This window comes from Corvus cornix, chromosome Z (genome assembly GCF_000738735.6).
Source record: "Corvus cornix cornix isolate S_Up_H32 chromosome Z, ASM73873v5, whole genome shotgun sequence".
Taxonomy (NCBI): domain Eukaryota; kingdom Metazoa; phylum Chordata; class Aves; order Passeriformes; family Corvidae; genus Corvus; species Corvus cornix.
In genome coordinates, this window is record NC_046357.1 from 67,753,419 (window position 1) to 67,768,463 (window position 15,045).

The 15,045-nt window shown below is 40.9% G+C and overlaps 1 protein-coding gene across 1 annotated transcript in view; it reads right to left on the reverse strand.

The window, feature by feature from the left end:
- Positions 1 to 12,392: 12,392 nt before the first annotated feature.
- The window catches only part of CAMK4 (calcium/calmodulin dependent protein kinase IV), a 139,224-nt gene continuing 136,571 nt past the window's right edge, over positions 12,393 to 15,045 (reverse strand). The window contains 2 exon segments of the mRNA XM_010405731.4: positions 12,393 to 12,578; positions 12,580 to 12,654. Of these exon segments, the coding sequence (XP_010404033.1) occupies positions 12,489 to 12,578; positions 12,580 to 12,654 (165 nt within the window). The 3' untranslated portion in view covers positions 12,393 to 12,488.

Here is a 15,045-nt window from a genome sequence, read left to right on the forward strand (position 1 = left end):
CTTGTGATGTAGCTTTTTCAGTACTTGTGCAGCCATATATAGCATTTTTGGGGAGCTATGTCTGATGATGTAGTTCATCTTCAGCTGTATGGATGATCTCTAGGGATATCAGTTTATCTTCTTAAATTTGAAAATAAAAAGCCTACGTTGACTTGAAAACTTGATTTAGACTGAGGAAAATGCCCAACGGAAATCTCTTGAAAGCTGTGCAAATAGGATTTTCTCAAGGCTTCAGTTATAAAAATGTATATACAGGGATTTTTTTGTGATGAGCCCGTGGTTGCTGTGGAAGAACTTTATTTATTATTTTGGTTTAGTATTATTTACCTTTTTTTATGTTTATGTGACCTATTAACCATAAACATTAAGTTAATCTGAAACACATGAGTACATAGCACCTGGCAGAAGGCATATAAATGTATGTTAGGTATACAGAACAAGCTGCAACATGTATATTGACATGTATTAGCACCTACAGAAACGAAGAAAATCCCTTTATCTTCTCTAGAACCTTCCCTTGTTTCTCTTACAAAGCTGGCATAAAGGCAGTAGAGTTCTGTAGCATTTGACTTCAGTGAAAAGAGTTGTAGCCTTCTCTTGCTGAGAAAAGGAACTGTAAGAACTCAGAGTGCCGAGAGTGTTTCTCTGCCTGTTTGAACTGCCACCTCTGAGATACAGCACGCTCTTGTAGGGCATGTATCATGTCTCCTTCTGCAAAATGAGGTAGGGTATAGAGGCCACTTGGGATCTTTGGCAAATGATTAAGGACATTAATTATTAGAATTATTAAAAGAAAACATCGGTGTTCAAACCCATTTCCTGGTGAAAGATACTAGAAGAATGGGAGAAATATTAAACCTATGCTAAATATTAAGTGTTTTCTGGAAAAGAACATATCCTGAAGTCCTAAGCCACAATTTAAACCTTGTAACACATTCTGCCGTTTCCAGTCCTCGCTGGGCCTGTGCTGATGACTCAGTTTTACTGTTCAGATAGGCACTGCTTGTCATGGGTCTAATCTTCCTTGGGATTATGCCACTGGCAGGGAGAAATCAGGCACAGATGGTGACAGCGCAGGGCAGGAGAGACCTGTGCATGTTTCACAGCTGACCCACATGGTAAGAAATGCCACATCTGGATTAAGGAGCCTCAAATCCCAACTCATTATCCAGAACTAGGACACCAAGACAATCTAATAGTCCTCAGAAGTTTTTCTTTGCAACAGGTAACCAAAGAGGAACTCTTAGAAGATCAGTTACTGCCCCAAGGGTAAGCAGAAACTGACCTTGTTCAAACCCTTGCTGGACCAGCTTGGCTCTGCCCTGGGATGCACAGGGGTAGAAAGCGCTTCCTGAGCTCTGTACCTGGGCCTTGCTGACCTGCCTGCCAGCACAGACCCATCTCTGAGGCAGTTTATAATCCTGGAGAGAAAATCATTATGCCAAGATTGCCTGACTTTCTCAGCGTGTCAGTCTGAGTGCTGCCTGCAATTTGGGTTCCAATCGGGGATCACTGCAGCTGAGGCATTGGTGTTACTAATTCTAGCTCCAAGGTGCACTGAGGAGGCGGGACAGTGCTCAAGGGGGTGCATTTGAGCAGCAGTAAATGTGAGTTTGTTCAGCTCATGTTACTTGGTTGCCATACAACCCCTCCTTGTCTGTATGCCTAACAGGATTTTGAGCTCCTCACAATTTGAAGGAGGAAGGAAAGAAACCACAGCATGCCTGTTCACTGGAGCATAAGCCATGTCTCCACAAGCCATCTCTTCTGTATATAGGATTAAGGATGTAGCCTGTATGTGTACAGCCATATCTGCAGAATTTCATGGTTTCCCTGTCTCAATCAGCTAAATGAAAATACAATTTTTGTATATTCTCAACATGGGCAAAACATCTTTCTGCTCTGCTGTGTGCCTCCCAGCCCACACCATAGGATTAGAGCTTCAGCAGAAAGGAAATGGAGGAAATCTGATGCCCACCACAAGTGTCAAAGAAGTAAGGAGGAGAGAAGAGGCTCTTCATGCACTATTTTTTTTAAATGTCAAATGAAAGTATAGAGAATTCACCATGGGTGTAAAAATATTGAATCACTTCCCAAAACCACCTTCATCCTTGGATATTTGAGGCATAAAGTTTCTGGGATATGTATAACATGTTGAAGGAAATAAGTGCTTGAACTGCTGAGAAGGATTCATAACTACAAAACCCCAGGGCTTTTTAGAGAAGAAGACTGCACCAGACAAAGACAGAAATGCAGAAATTTGGTAATTATGAGGCAGGATCATTACGTTTCACTCCCCAGCTGTCCTAACTCATTACAAGTTCCTCTGACTTGTTAGTTCTTTCTTATTTCCTATTTTCTTGTTTGTCTGAAGCTCACTATAAAAGCAGTGTAACGTTGTGCTGTATCATGAGCTCCCACTCAGCTGTTTGAATGCGCTGTTTCTAAGAGGTCAGCCAAAAGCAAAAAAACCCTTGAGCTCCAGGGGGGAGCTCAAAGCCAGCTTGATACTTGCCCTCTTCTCTCCTTTGGTCTTTCCACTGCCCTTTTCCATTCTGTTATGGAGGTGTGACAAAGATGGCTTCATGAAACTGCAATAAGAATGTATGCCTTGCATTAGCTTGGGAAAAGATTCAGCAACATCCATGGAAGTACCAAATTAGGCTTTTTGTCTGAAGCATTGTTGCTAAACGTCTTGTAGAGTTTACAATAATTTACTTCTTACGTTGCTCCAGGATGGAGGGATTTTGTAAAATCATCTCCCACAAAAGGGTATGAAGGCACTTTGCATTCAAGCAGTTTCTAAGATTGAGGAGTTGTAGGTGGCAGGAATAACAAGATGCACCAGTACCAGGCAGGAGGGAACACCACTGAGGGTGACAGATATAGGAACAGAGCAGAGAAATAAAAAAGAGAAGATCCTTTCAACACCTCAGTCTTGCAATGTTCTCCATTCAGGTACCATGTGCAGCCTTTGGCAACATAGTTCAAGACAAAGAGTAGTCAACTAAAAGCAGAAAATCCATATTCAAGCAAGAAGAAGCATGTAAGACCTCTGGGGTAAAGGTTTGGTTTATGCTGCTGAGAGAAGAGGATGCTGAATGAAGGACCACATTAATAATGTTTGGATTAGGCTGCAGAAAACAAATTATTGTGATAGACAAACTGTTAACTGCATCAAAAAGACTCGTGACTTTGTAAAATACTTCTCAGGTAAAAGAGTAGCAGAACTAGAGTGCACAAGGAGGCGGCAATTTCATCACTGCAAGTCTTTAACAAAAAAGGAGACAAGCATCTATCTCACATAATCTACCCTGTGGCACAGGGGAAGCCTGGACAGCCCCTAGTTCTGTATTTTACAGATTTAGTTTGTTATTCAGTTGCTAACTTTTGAGGGAAGAGGAGCAGGAGAAATGCTGTGCCAAGCTGGAATTCAATCTAGATTTTGCAATATAAACAGTTAATACCCATGATTACTCCTCTTTATAATGACTATTGTTTCTTGCTCTACGTCGAGCACTAGCTGTCAGCAAATAATAGATGTAAGCTTTTCTTGATTTACTAGTTTATTTAGCATCAGATCAGTCACGCAAGCCGCTTATTGAAAATAGACATCCCAGCATCAAAGCATTTTTTCATGGCTTATCAGCATTCCCATGCAAACACACAAGGAGGTACACTGGTCTCACATACAATACATGGAAATAACAAAACAGTAGTTTTTTGTCTGGTTCAAATTTCTCTCTGGTTCACTTGCACAGTATCAGAAAAGTTACTACACAAACAGGCTTAATCAGAAGCAAAAAGGTACAGTTAAACAAGCAGACTATAAACTTCTATTTAGTTGCTTACATCTTTGCTAGTAGAAGAAAACAGTGTTGACAGTACAGGATTTCTTACACATTAAGTAGTAAAATAAAGAGTCAGGAACACAGGACATGGAGCTAATTTGAGAGAGTCTGCTATATATATTTACAACATTCTTCATTGCTATTGATAACAGTCCAGCCACCACTGCTCTGAGATCAATGAGGCTTCAAATCAAACAGGCTTCTAAAATACTTTGTGTTACTAGTCGAAGGCACCATTTTTCTGTTTGTTTTGGAAACATCAACACATACCCTAACCATCCACCATACACTATTGAATTAACAGAAGCACAAAACTCCCACCTTATGGTCTGGTCCTCATCCAGCCAGGAGCCTCCAAACAAAGGCCAAGCCAGACACAAGCCCTTAACATATCGCATTTCTTCAGGTTAAAACCAATTTAAGCTGATGAGCTCCTTACTGTGGGTGTGGAGCAGCCAGGCAGCATCTGCTTGGTACCCCTGGGCTTGCAAGGGTGTGGTGGTATAGCTCCTGGGGACTAACAGACTTCTTCCCCCAGGCAAAAGAGCCTCAATGATTCTTCCCTCCTCCTGCTCCCCGACAAGCTGGATCAGCCACCACAGCTGTTTTGCAAGAACATCCTGTTGGTGGTGGAGGTGGCAGTGCTGGGTTAACAGTTGGACTGCATGATCTTTCCTAACCACTCTTTTCCAAAGGTCTTTTCCAACCTGAATAGTTCTATGGTTCTGTGACTAGGGTTTACCCTCCACCTCTCCATCTTTCCTTCTCCCTGAGCAGCTAACCATTTCAGAGGTAATTTTCTCAGGAGCATAGGCCTCTCAACACCATGTATTCCAAAAAAAAAAGCCAAAAAAACCCCCAAAAAACAACCGGATCCCAAAACAATGTCCCCTTATGGAACCTTAAGTAAAATTTCTGCTATTTAATCAGAAGCGTTAGCATGATATCTCATGAGGATGTGATATGAACAAGGAAGTGGTTCTTGTGCTCAACAGCACAAAGAAATAGTTTCGGCTACCTTTCTGTAGTTAGTAGTTGTAAAAGTCCTTGTTTCTAATTACTTTCAGTAGAAAGTATCTTGGTTTGTAATTACGGTCTCCCTGCAAGATGGTAATGATCTGAGCAGAGCAAACAAGGCACGACATCAAGGGCAGTACGTTGATGGTGGCACCAGCCTCAGATGCTCTGCAGGGTCCCTGTCATTCCCAAGGAAAATACTTCTCAGGGAGGACACTGCTGCAGCAGGGTTTAGGAGATTCAAAGATATTTTTATCTAAATATACATACAGTGCATTTACTTCATTTCATGAAATGTTTCTTGACAAACTTCAGTTTTCCTTAAAAGACTACTTCAGGCCCCTTAGCAAGCTGAAAGAGAAAGGACTGGGGGGACATATTAATAGTACGAACAATATAACTTTGATGTCTTATAAATGAAAAGCGGGGTCAGTGGTGAGGTTTTCCCATCTGGAAGAGGCTGTCACTGGATAGATTTGTTTGCAGTACTTCCATAAACATGGCTAGTAGGGATGTCGGGAAAATAACAGAAATCAAGAAACTTGAAACCTTGGACTGCACATTTATAGACACTTTTCACTTTATCCTTTGTTGACACGAAACTAAAAAGGAGCTCTCTTTGGTGTGTTCTCTAGCAGAGTTCTCTGGTGTGTTTGTTGTGGGCGCTTCTTGTTCAGTGTTATTTGGGGATTTGTGTAGTTGTGCTCATTCATGCACATTTCACATTTGTAAGTAACATCATCATGCTTTGGGCTCTGAGGGCTGATAGGGTAATGCAGACCCCTATGCACTGTGGATGTGGATGAATAAATATGACTCAGTGGCTTCTAGAATATTCTCTCTGGGGTAGATTACTTGCTATTTGCAGCTGTAAATCAAACCCAATGGTTTGTCCTCAGCTTTCAAGTAACCTCAGCTTTCAAGCTGCTTCGAATCATTCAACACCATAATTTCAATTAGAAGAGCCACCGCAGATCCACCCAACACAGGAATAAGAATTACGGTCTGTTTTCTTGTTGATGGACTTTCCCTGTGTGTACTTATGCAGATACAGTGATTGGCTCCAGAGTTTGTATTACAAAGCAGATCATTATTTACAGTTCCAGGCAACAAATGTGACCAAGTGTTCCAAACTGACTTCGCAGTTTCTTCTGCCAACACTGTAAATGGCAATGCTGCATAAAATACGATTCTATCAACATATTATATGTAAACACTATTAAGAAGGTCCCTGGTCATAGCACAACATGATATTTCTCAGAGTTCCTATGCCTGACTTGTCTTTTTGGATTGACCTAAACAATGTCTTCCACAGAAGGAAGAAGGTGCTGCTGACAAAGGAGCTTCCTGGTGCTGAGGAGCAGAACCTGGTATGGTGCCTCTTTGCTCTGAACCCCTCATCCTGTGCCTGCAGCAGCCCAGGTGCCTTCATCTTCTGTTAGGAAAATAACCCAAGACACTGAATTCTTTTGTGTGTCTGTCTGGCATTTGTTGCACACCACTGAGCTATTTCTGTCAGCCAGGTATAGGCTCTTAAGAAAGGATTCTGAAGGTGCCAGGAAACAGCATGTGTCTGGGAAATGGAGAGGCAAAGTAGAAACACCTCTCCCTGGGTACTAACTGGCAGTGACAAATCACACGAGGGGTGGCTCACAGAGAAATACATGTATACTTGACTGATAGAACCCAGGCTCTTCTGGGAGCACAAGAGCAGGAGTGAAAACATCTTATGGAACCAAGGGCAACAGCAGATTTGTCTGGGCAGAAAAGCTGAAACCTGCCAGGTGTCAGATGGCTCTTTACCCACTGACTGGCAGATGATAGCCCTTCCTGGGTGCCCCTGGGTCAGGAAAAACTAGGTGAAGCACAAAGGGGAAGAATAACTATGAGCCATTTAGCCATGAATGTTAACACTTGTTCTTGAAGCCAGAGTTTCAAATGGAAAAAAATAAACGATCCCTTTCTTTTAAGCTTTGCTCTTTATGTATCTTCCTATGGGAGGAGCTCCATGCTACTTCGTAGGGGCAAACATGTGCTGTTTAATAAACCTTGGCCAATATACACCTTCCTGTTGTGCAAATAAACGGCCAGATTGTCAGTTCTCAGTCACACATGCTGTGGATGGAGCATCACTGGGCAGGGCCTCTGTGCAGTTTGGGGCAGCTCAAACTCATCATGAAATTCTGTGCTTGTGTTGTCACTCCTCTTCAACCCCTGTACTAAGCACAAGAAAGGACAAGGGAACTGAAGTAACCTTTTTTGCAGCTGTGTCTTGGAAGGAGCCAGAGCTGGGCAAAACTCTGTACCGCTGTATTTGTTATCTTTCATACTTTGATATGGATTACTGAATTTCATCCAGTGATGATCTATGTATGCTAGACTGTTAATCATTATAGTTTCAGGTCCAGCTGAGTAATGCTGGCAAGGTACAAAACATGGCTTAGCAGGTTGCTGCAACTTTTAATACAGACTTGGCTCTCAGAGATTGTTCAGCAGTCTCTGCTTCTTATTTGATAAATTTATATATCTATCTGTTCATGTACATATTCAGATTTTAATCTATAATTTTACTGCTAAGTTCAGAATTGAGCCATTTCAACTATTCCATTGTATTCCTGCTTCTGTACTATGCCTAGTCCCACAATATTTGAATGCTTTCCAACAGTAACTAAGATCATGACTGCATTCATGTTTTCTTTTCCACTCTGGAGGAGTAGAAGAGGATGTAAGTATTTGCTGAATTTTTAGTTATATGCATGTCTATTGTTCTATTCTTATATTAGTTGAGGATTCACACTTCAAAGGATTGTCTTCACTGACCCTCCAGCAATCTTCACTGAATGACTCTGGCCAGAAGTTTTACCTCCCAGATGTAAAGAATCTCCAATCTTGCCAGTAAAAGTTTATGTATCTTCTGGAACTAATATCATAAAATAACAAAATCACAGAATGGGTAAGTCCAGAAGTGACCATCGGTGCGGTCATCTGGTCCCACCTCCCTGCTCAAACCAGGTTTCCTAAAGCACACTGCACAGGATTGTGTGCAGGTTCTGGAATATCTCCAGTGGGGGAGGCTCCACAGCCTCTCTGGGCAATCTGTCCCAGTGTGTGGTCACTGTACAGTAAAGAATTTCTTCCTCATGTTCAGAGGGAACATCCTGGGCATCAATTTTTGCCCATTGCCTTTTGTCGTATTGCTCAGCACCATGGAGCAGAGCCTGGTCCATCCTCTTGGCACCCTTCTTTCAGGTATTCTGATATATTAATGAGGTCCCCTCTCCATCATCCCTTCTTAAGACTGAACAGGCCAAGCTCCCTCAGCTTTTTCTCATAAAAGAGCTGCTCCTGTCCCCTCATCATCTTTGTAACCCTCTGCAAGCCTCCCTTTAGAGCTCTGTGTCTACACTAGACAAATATTTAACTCCTATTTTTTCCCTTTTCTTTCCTTATTTTTCTATTCTGCAATGCAGCTGATGATTTTTGTTTAATTAAATGTGGTATTGTGCTGGCTCTTATCAGGGAATTTTATATAAATTTCTTTATACAAATGAAGAATGAACTTTCACTATGTTCCAACTCAACTAACTCTGATAGGGAGGAAAGGACATTCTTTGAGCTATTATTGTTTTATAAAGTACCTTTAAGAATGTTCTGCCTGTCTCTTTGTTACCTTAGTTATCTTCAGGACTTGTGTGTATCCCTGCCTCTGGTCTCTAGATCTAAATGTGCATCTTTCTTGGTCAGCCTCTGATGATCTTTGTTACATGGATGCCATGCCTCCATAAGCTATGCACTCATAACCTCAGCAGCAACAAGGCTGGCCACACAAAACTGAGTTCTTCACCAGAAGAAGCAGCCTCTGCGTGAGCTTGGGGTCAAGGCACTGTGCTGATGCTTGTGTCTGTCATTCTGTAAGCAGGCGACATGCAGGACATTGTGCAAGGATCTGCAGGAGTCCTCCACCCTACACTTTCACATGCTGCTCTTAAAACCCCAGAGACGACCCAGCACATGTGCAGGAGCAGAGGGACATTTATCTAGAAACAAGGGTTTATTTTCCGTAGTCCTGCTGAATTTGCTGCTTGTCAGATATTGCTGTCCTTCTGTCGAGTAGGACACTAACAACTCCCAGTATCATCTTCCCTTTCCCTGCTGCTGGGCAACAGAAAACATGGTGCTGTCTTCACTTCTCCTGTGGCTGCCAGCTGTGTCTGTGTTCCGCTTGCAGTGTGAGTTGTAGGAGAAGGTGATTCATTTGGAAAGTGCAGAGGCTTGGCAGCCAGTGAGCCATGGCCTCCTGCAGCCTGGGACTTGCTGCTGGTCTGAGCCACCTCAAAAAACTTCATTGGTTGATGCTTTTATTCTGCTCTGCTACCACACAGCTTTTCAGAGCATTTTGCTTTATTCACCAAGGCAAAGGGACAGCCGGGCAGTTTTTGTCACTCTGTGTGTCCAACAGCCTGCTCATTTCTGGGGACAGAGTCCTTAGCACACTTCTTCTGAAGAACTTGCTGTATCAAAAACTTTTGCCCTGATGTTATTATGCATTCAGAAGTTTGATTACAGTGTGTCTGCCTCTTTACAGCATGTTTGTACACTGTCAAATACAAACTTCAGCCAACAAATCAGCACCAGGCTCACACAGTGTAATCTACTGTGTCATCCACAAAATTGCAAGCAAAAGTGTTTGAAATTACAGGAAATCTATTTTATATTGGAGGGAATCTTTCTGAACCTGGAAAAACCCCTATGTGGTGCAAAGGCAGGACTTCCTTAGCCATTTAACAGCTATCTGATCATCATCCTAGCTCTCAAATATTGGACTACTATTGGAGCTGGAATCTGCTTTTAAAGGAAAAGTTTTGCTAAGTTCAAGTGCTTCAAAAAGATTGAAAGGTTCCCCCTTTTGTTCTTGAAGAACATTGTTAATATGTTAAATATTCTAAAAAATTAAAGCTTAGGATTTCAACAGAAAAGAGCACGAGTAGCTTTCTACCTAGCTTATAACCACAGATTTGGAAACATCTGGTCTATCTCCAGTAGTTTTCAAGTGTGTTCACATTTTTCAGCCACAGTAAGACACTGATGTTGCATATCCCAGTCTGAGCAGTAGCAGATGCCACCAGGAGGTGATTTTTCAGACAAAGCCAATGCAGGTAACACTCCTGTCTTCCAGTGCGTGCATACACCCAAGTGCTGTCATACATCAAATGTATCAGCCAGGCACAGTGCTTTACTGAGTACTGGTAGTCACAGACTCAGCACAGACATCCTGATTGCTTAATGTTGAGTATGATAAAAGAAAACAAAGCAAAAAACCAACTGAAGCCCCAGAGCCTTTGTACACAAAACTGAGCTGCCTCTGAAGATCATGCTGTCACAAAGAGGTCTCCTGCTGGATGCCATCAGTTCATAGTTATAATATGCTGCGGAATAACTTAGCAAAAACCACCAGTGAGAATCAGCTGGGACCTCTTTTCAGCTCAAGAAACCGTGCCTCAGATGAAGAAATTTATACTCAAGGTCTCACAGATGTGCATATCTCACAGAAGTGTGGAGCCAGCTCCACTTCTGCAGGTTTGAAGCAATTATCCCAAATGAAGGATGAAATCTTACAGATATCCAGCCTCTCCCATCAGACTTCCTGACTGACTGAACTTGGATGACTTCACCACAGAATAAGGGGGTGGAGTAAAGTAGCTGAGAATTGGATTTTTCCTACCTCAAAGGAGGTAAGACAGAGAGTAAAAAGTGAGACAGGTGGGTGTACCTATAATCTTCTTCAAAGTTATTAATCTTGCTGTACTTGTTTTCAAGGGAAAAATGTGTAAAAGTGTTGGGTTGGTCTGCACACAGCTGCCAGGCCCCCACCAGCTGCTTCGGCTGACCTCAAAGTGTGTCCCTTGAAAAATGAATGCATGCATGTACTTTAAATTTCAACCCTGCTTAGTTAGCAAAACTTTTTGTACAAGTTCAAAGAGTTCTAGGAAATGGATAAAAAATCTCAAGTATAATAGATTCACTAGCATACATTCTCACCCTGTAAAGACAGGATCTTTAATCCTCCTTTATATGTTAATTTAGAGCACATTTTATTTATTAAATCTACCATACGAATAACATTGCATTACCCTTTATTTCATCAGGAAATGTAATTATTGAATGTTTTATTAAAGTCTTGGTTTTTTCAGTAGCTGCTATATTTTTTTCAAGGCGAATTGTGCAAGGCCTAACAGCAACATAAAAACAAATAAAGCAAAAGAGGAATGATGACTGTATTAGGATGTTAGGTAACTATCAGTATTAAAAACTTTACAAGCACAAATGACATTTTTGTACATCAGGTTCTTTTTGCCATTTCTGTAATATATCAGTACAATAGTCACATGCTGTCAAATAGATAACAAACAAATGTAAGTGGTCATACACACTGATGCACATTAGTTTTTCAGTTCCTATCAATCACATTCAACAAAAACATCAAGATAGCTGAAGAGCCTGACCCTACTTTTGCAAGCTGATCGATGCACACAGCTGCTAACTCAAGACACAGGAGCTCTGGGTGGATGCAAGATCTGTGCTGGTGGATCACTTTACAAGGAGGGGTCCTTTGTTAGGAAAATGTGGACTAATTACAAGTGGAAACTGCTCACTCATGAGGTTAAACTACCCAGGAACCAACTAGATTATACTACTTGCTCCCGGACCTCGCATAAGAGTGTTTCCCCAAAGCAAAATCAGTAAGCTGCGGTATAGCTTTCTTCAAGCATTTACAACTTATTTAAATGCAGATTATTCCCTTAGGGCCTATAAAAAGTCTTCTAGCTGCAGAGTTTAGAATTTTAATGAATAAATATAATGGTATGCCAAAAATCTGCATCTACTCTAATCCTTGTTTAGTCTATGGTTTTGTTTTGCTAAGACTTTACTATGGAATGAAATGGCAGCAATCTGAGTAATTTTGGTTGTTATTAAAATATTTTATATAAACAGGAAAAGTCAGAATAAGGCATTCTCAATGCAAGCTTGAACAATGTATGTTTTCATGCCCAGTGGAACTACCATTTCAATTTCTTCCCAGAAGTAGTGGAATGTTGTTTGGTTTTTTTTTTTTTTTGCATGTAAATCCCCAAATAATTTTTCAATTTTACAGATAAAAAGCATTATTTCATACATCAGTTTTAAAAGCATTGGTTTTGTATTTCCTTCCATTTTGTCTGCCAAAGGACTATGAACCTGGAAGGAAACAGTTCAAAGAAACTTACAACATAGATAAGACACCTACTTCCATAAAACCAAACAAAATAGCATTTTGTTTCAAATGCCACCTAGGAACACTAGATAGATGAAGTATACACATTATGGTAGGTAGTTAATAATCCCCATGTTTTCACCTGCCGGTATTACTGCAAATTACACTGTTTCCATGACATGCCTAATGGAACAGTTTACTATTTTCATAAGCAGTCACATGCACTGAAGGTAGGATCACCAAGCGGGGCCTGTGGCACCCCGAAGCAGAACCAGAGAGGCCAAGCTTACTAATCTCTCTCGCTGAATGACAAGGTAGCTGGTGTATGAAATGGCACATATCTGCTGACACGAGTGAGCAACATCGACCTAAGGCATTTCTTCTGGAGCTGCTGCTGCTTCCTGAGTGGGTTTCTCCGCGGGCTGGGCGTCGCGGGCGGGCGCTGGGCTGTGGCCGGGGCTTGTGGCCATCGTGGGCGCTGTGGCTGCTGGCGCTGCCAAGGCGCGTGGAGGCCACCACGGCTTTCACTGCGGCCTGGGAGAGAGAGGACCAAGCAAACATTGCTTAGGGGGCACGGCCTGTTGGCACCGCAGCCTCAGCACCGCCCCAGCAGGGAACACAACTGCATTTAGTCTTCCTGGCAATGTCATGTTTGGATACCTGCCTGGGCCTGGGTAGATTTAGAAGGCCACCTGGAATACTGGACTGTGGTTTAAGATGGGCTGCTTTCACAAGTTTACAGGTTGGGTGACATGAACATAACTTTTTTTTCAGGTGTACTGACTGCATTTTTTTATTTTTTTACTTTTTTAAGAAATTACTTCAGGTGTCCTGTGTTGAAGTTGGATGGAAAAAAAGAAAGTCATCATCTTCTGTCATAATGATAACAACAGTATTATCACGGATTATTCCCTGAAAATTTCACAAAGGAACACAGTATTTATCACTATTGCGCTGTTGCATATGCCAAACCCAATGTTGCAGAGCATATGGGCAACATCTTAAGTATAGACATATAAAAATACACATTGGGGGTAGGCTTTCATATCACATGAAATATCACAAAATGAAGACACACATGAAGACAGTTATATTAGCCCTTGCCTTGAAGAGTTTTATTGCCTGAAAAAAACCAAACATACAGAGGTGAGGAAAAGAAATGCTAATCCCTGGGTGTGACAACTCAAGCTATTTTTGACTTCACAGCTTTTGCCTAGGCATCAAAGAAGTGGGAAGAGATGAAGAACATAGAAGGTTTTGTGGATCCTTTGGAGAGGTAATCACACACATAAAAAAGAAACAAACAAAAAACTCCCACAAATAAAAAGGAAAAAAAGATGTCAATGAAAAACAGATAACATAAACATTGACAATAAAAAAGAATCAGCTAAAACAGATTATGAAGAAATACTGTTAGGCATAAACCAAAAGAAGTGGCAAGAATTTTGGAAGTGAGAGACTAGACCTCTTAAAGGAAAAATCACAGACATCCACATTAGTGGTGAGAGGACTTTGGAAAACTGATTACAGACAGAAAAAGACACTCAATGATACTATAATGTCTAAAGATACTTTCAATGTAATTTACTCTCACAAGCCATGTTGGATGTTTATGAAACAAATTCAACATAGTGTATGAGAAACCAAATTGTGACTGAGACCTTTAGAGTTATTCTATAAAAATATGTCTTTACATAAAAAGCCTGACGATGGACTTTTATGTTGGGAAAGAGGAGATAATTACACTTTATTCTTACTAACAAAGCAACAGCTGACTCATGTACTCACTACTTGGATGTCTGCTTTGGTTTTATTTTTTTGACCAGGAATTAATCGTCTAAAAATGTGTGGTTTATTATGGATATATTTGTGGAAAACTATTACCTCTACAAGAACTGCTAACTTCAGACAATCCTCTTAATAATTGGAAATTTGGTCATTTCATCTTTAATGGAGAAGTAATGAAGAAATAAACCTATAAAAAGCAATAGTTTGTAATCACAAAAGAATAAATTGATTGACTGTAGGCGTCTAAATAAAATCAGCTTAAAAAAAAATCTCTGGTGTAAAAACATAAAGAAAAACAAAATCAGAATGTCAATGTGAATTTTACATACAATTTCTGAGAACTTTGTAAATGACAAAACAAATTCCTTTGCCCTGTAGAGATTCTCTGCCACGGTCCTTTACTAAAAAAATAACAAAGCCAAAGTTAAGGCTCAGTTTTTTGTGAATTGGTTTTCGTATGGGATTTACTAAAGTTCTCAGTGAAGTTGCTTATTCCCCTGGGCTACAAGGACAACTTCACTGTAGCTGTTGGTAACAATTTCTGTGCTGAAGAATACCTGGAAGTGTTTCCTGAGCAGATGAAAATCTTTAAAAACTGAGAAACAGATTAGGGGAGAAGAAAGTTTCCTGATTCTATATCAGTCAGGTGCCCAGTTGCCTGCTGTTTGCACCTAAAGATGTTTCCCTGCTTCTTCCCTTGGTAGATATGTAGACTGGATGGTAAAAGAGCATCCTGGTGATGTTCTATGGACCTACACAACTGAAATGCTGACTCTGGCTTGTACAGAAGGATGACTTAAACTCCCTGCTATGCATTGACAGATACAGGTAATTCAGGGGATCATAGGGATCAAAATATGCTTTAATAGACTAATTTTTTCCTGACTTATGGATGCTTATTAAGAAATTACTCAGTATGTTGATCTTTCTGGTCAGCATTGTAAGGACACACAAGCAGTACAGGGCAGACGGACAGAAACAAGGAAGGAAGAAGGGAAGAAAAGAAGGAAAGTAAGGACTTTGTGAAAGACGTGTACATCCTCAGCAGTTCTATCTGTGTAGATAGAGTTTTCAATCAACTTCACCATTTTTATTTGTTTGGCCTCAGTCATCAACTAAATCAGCTTCAAACTTCTT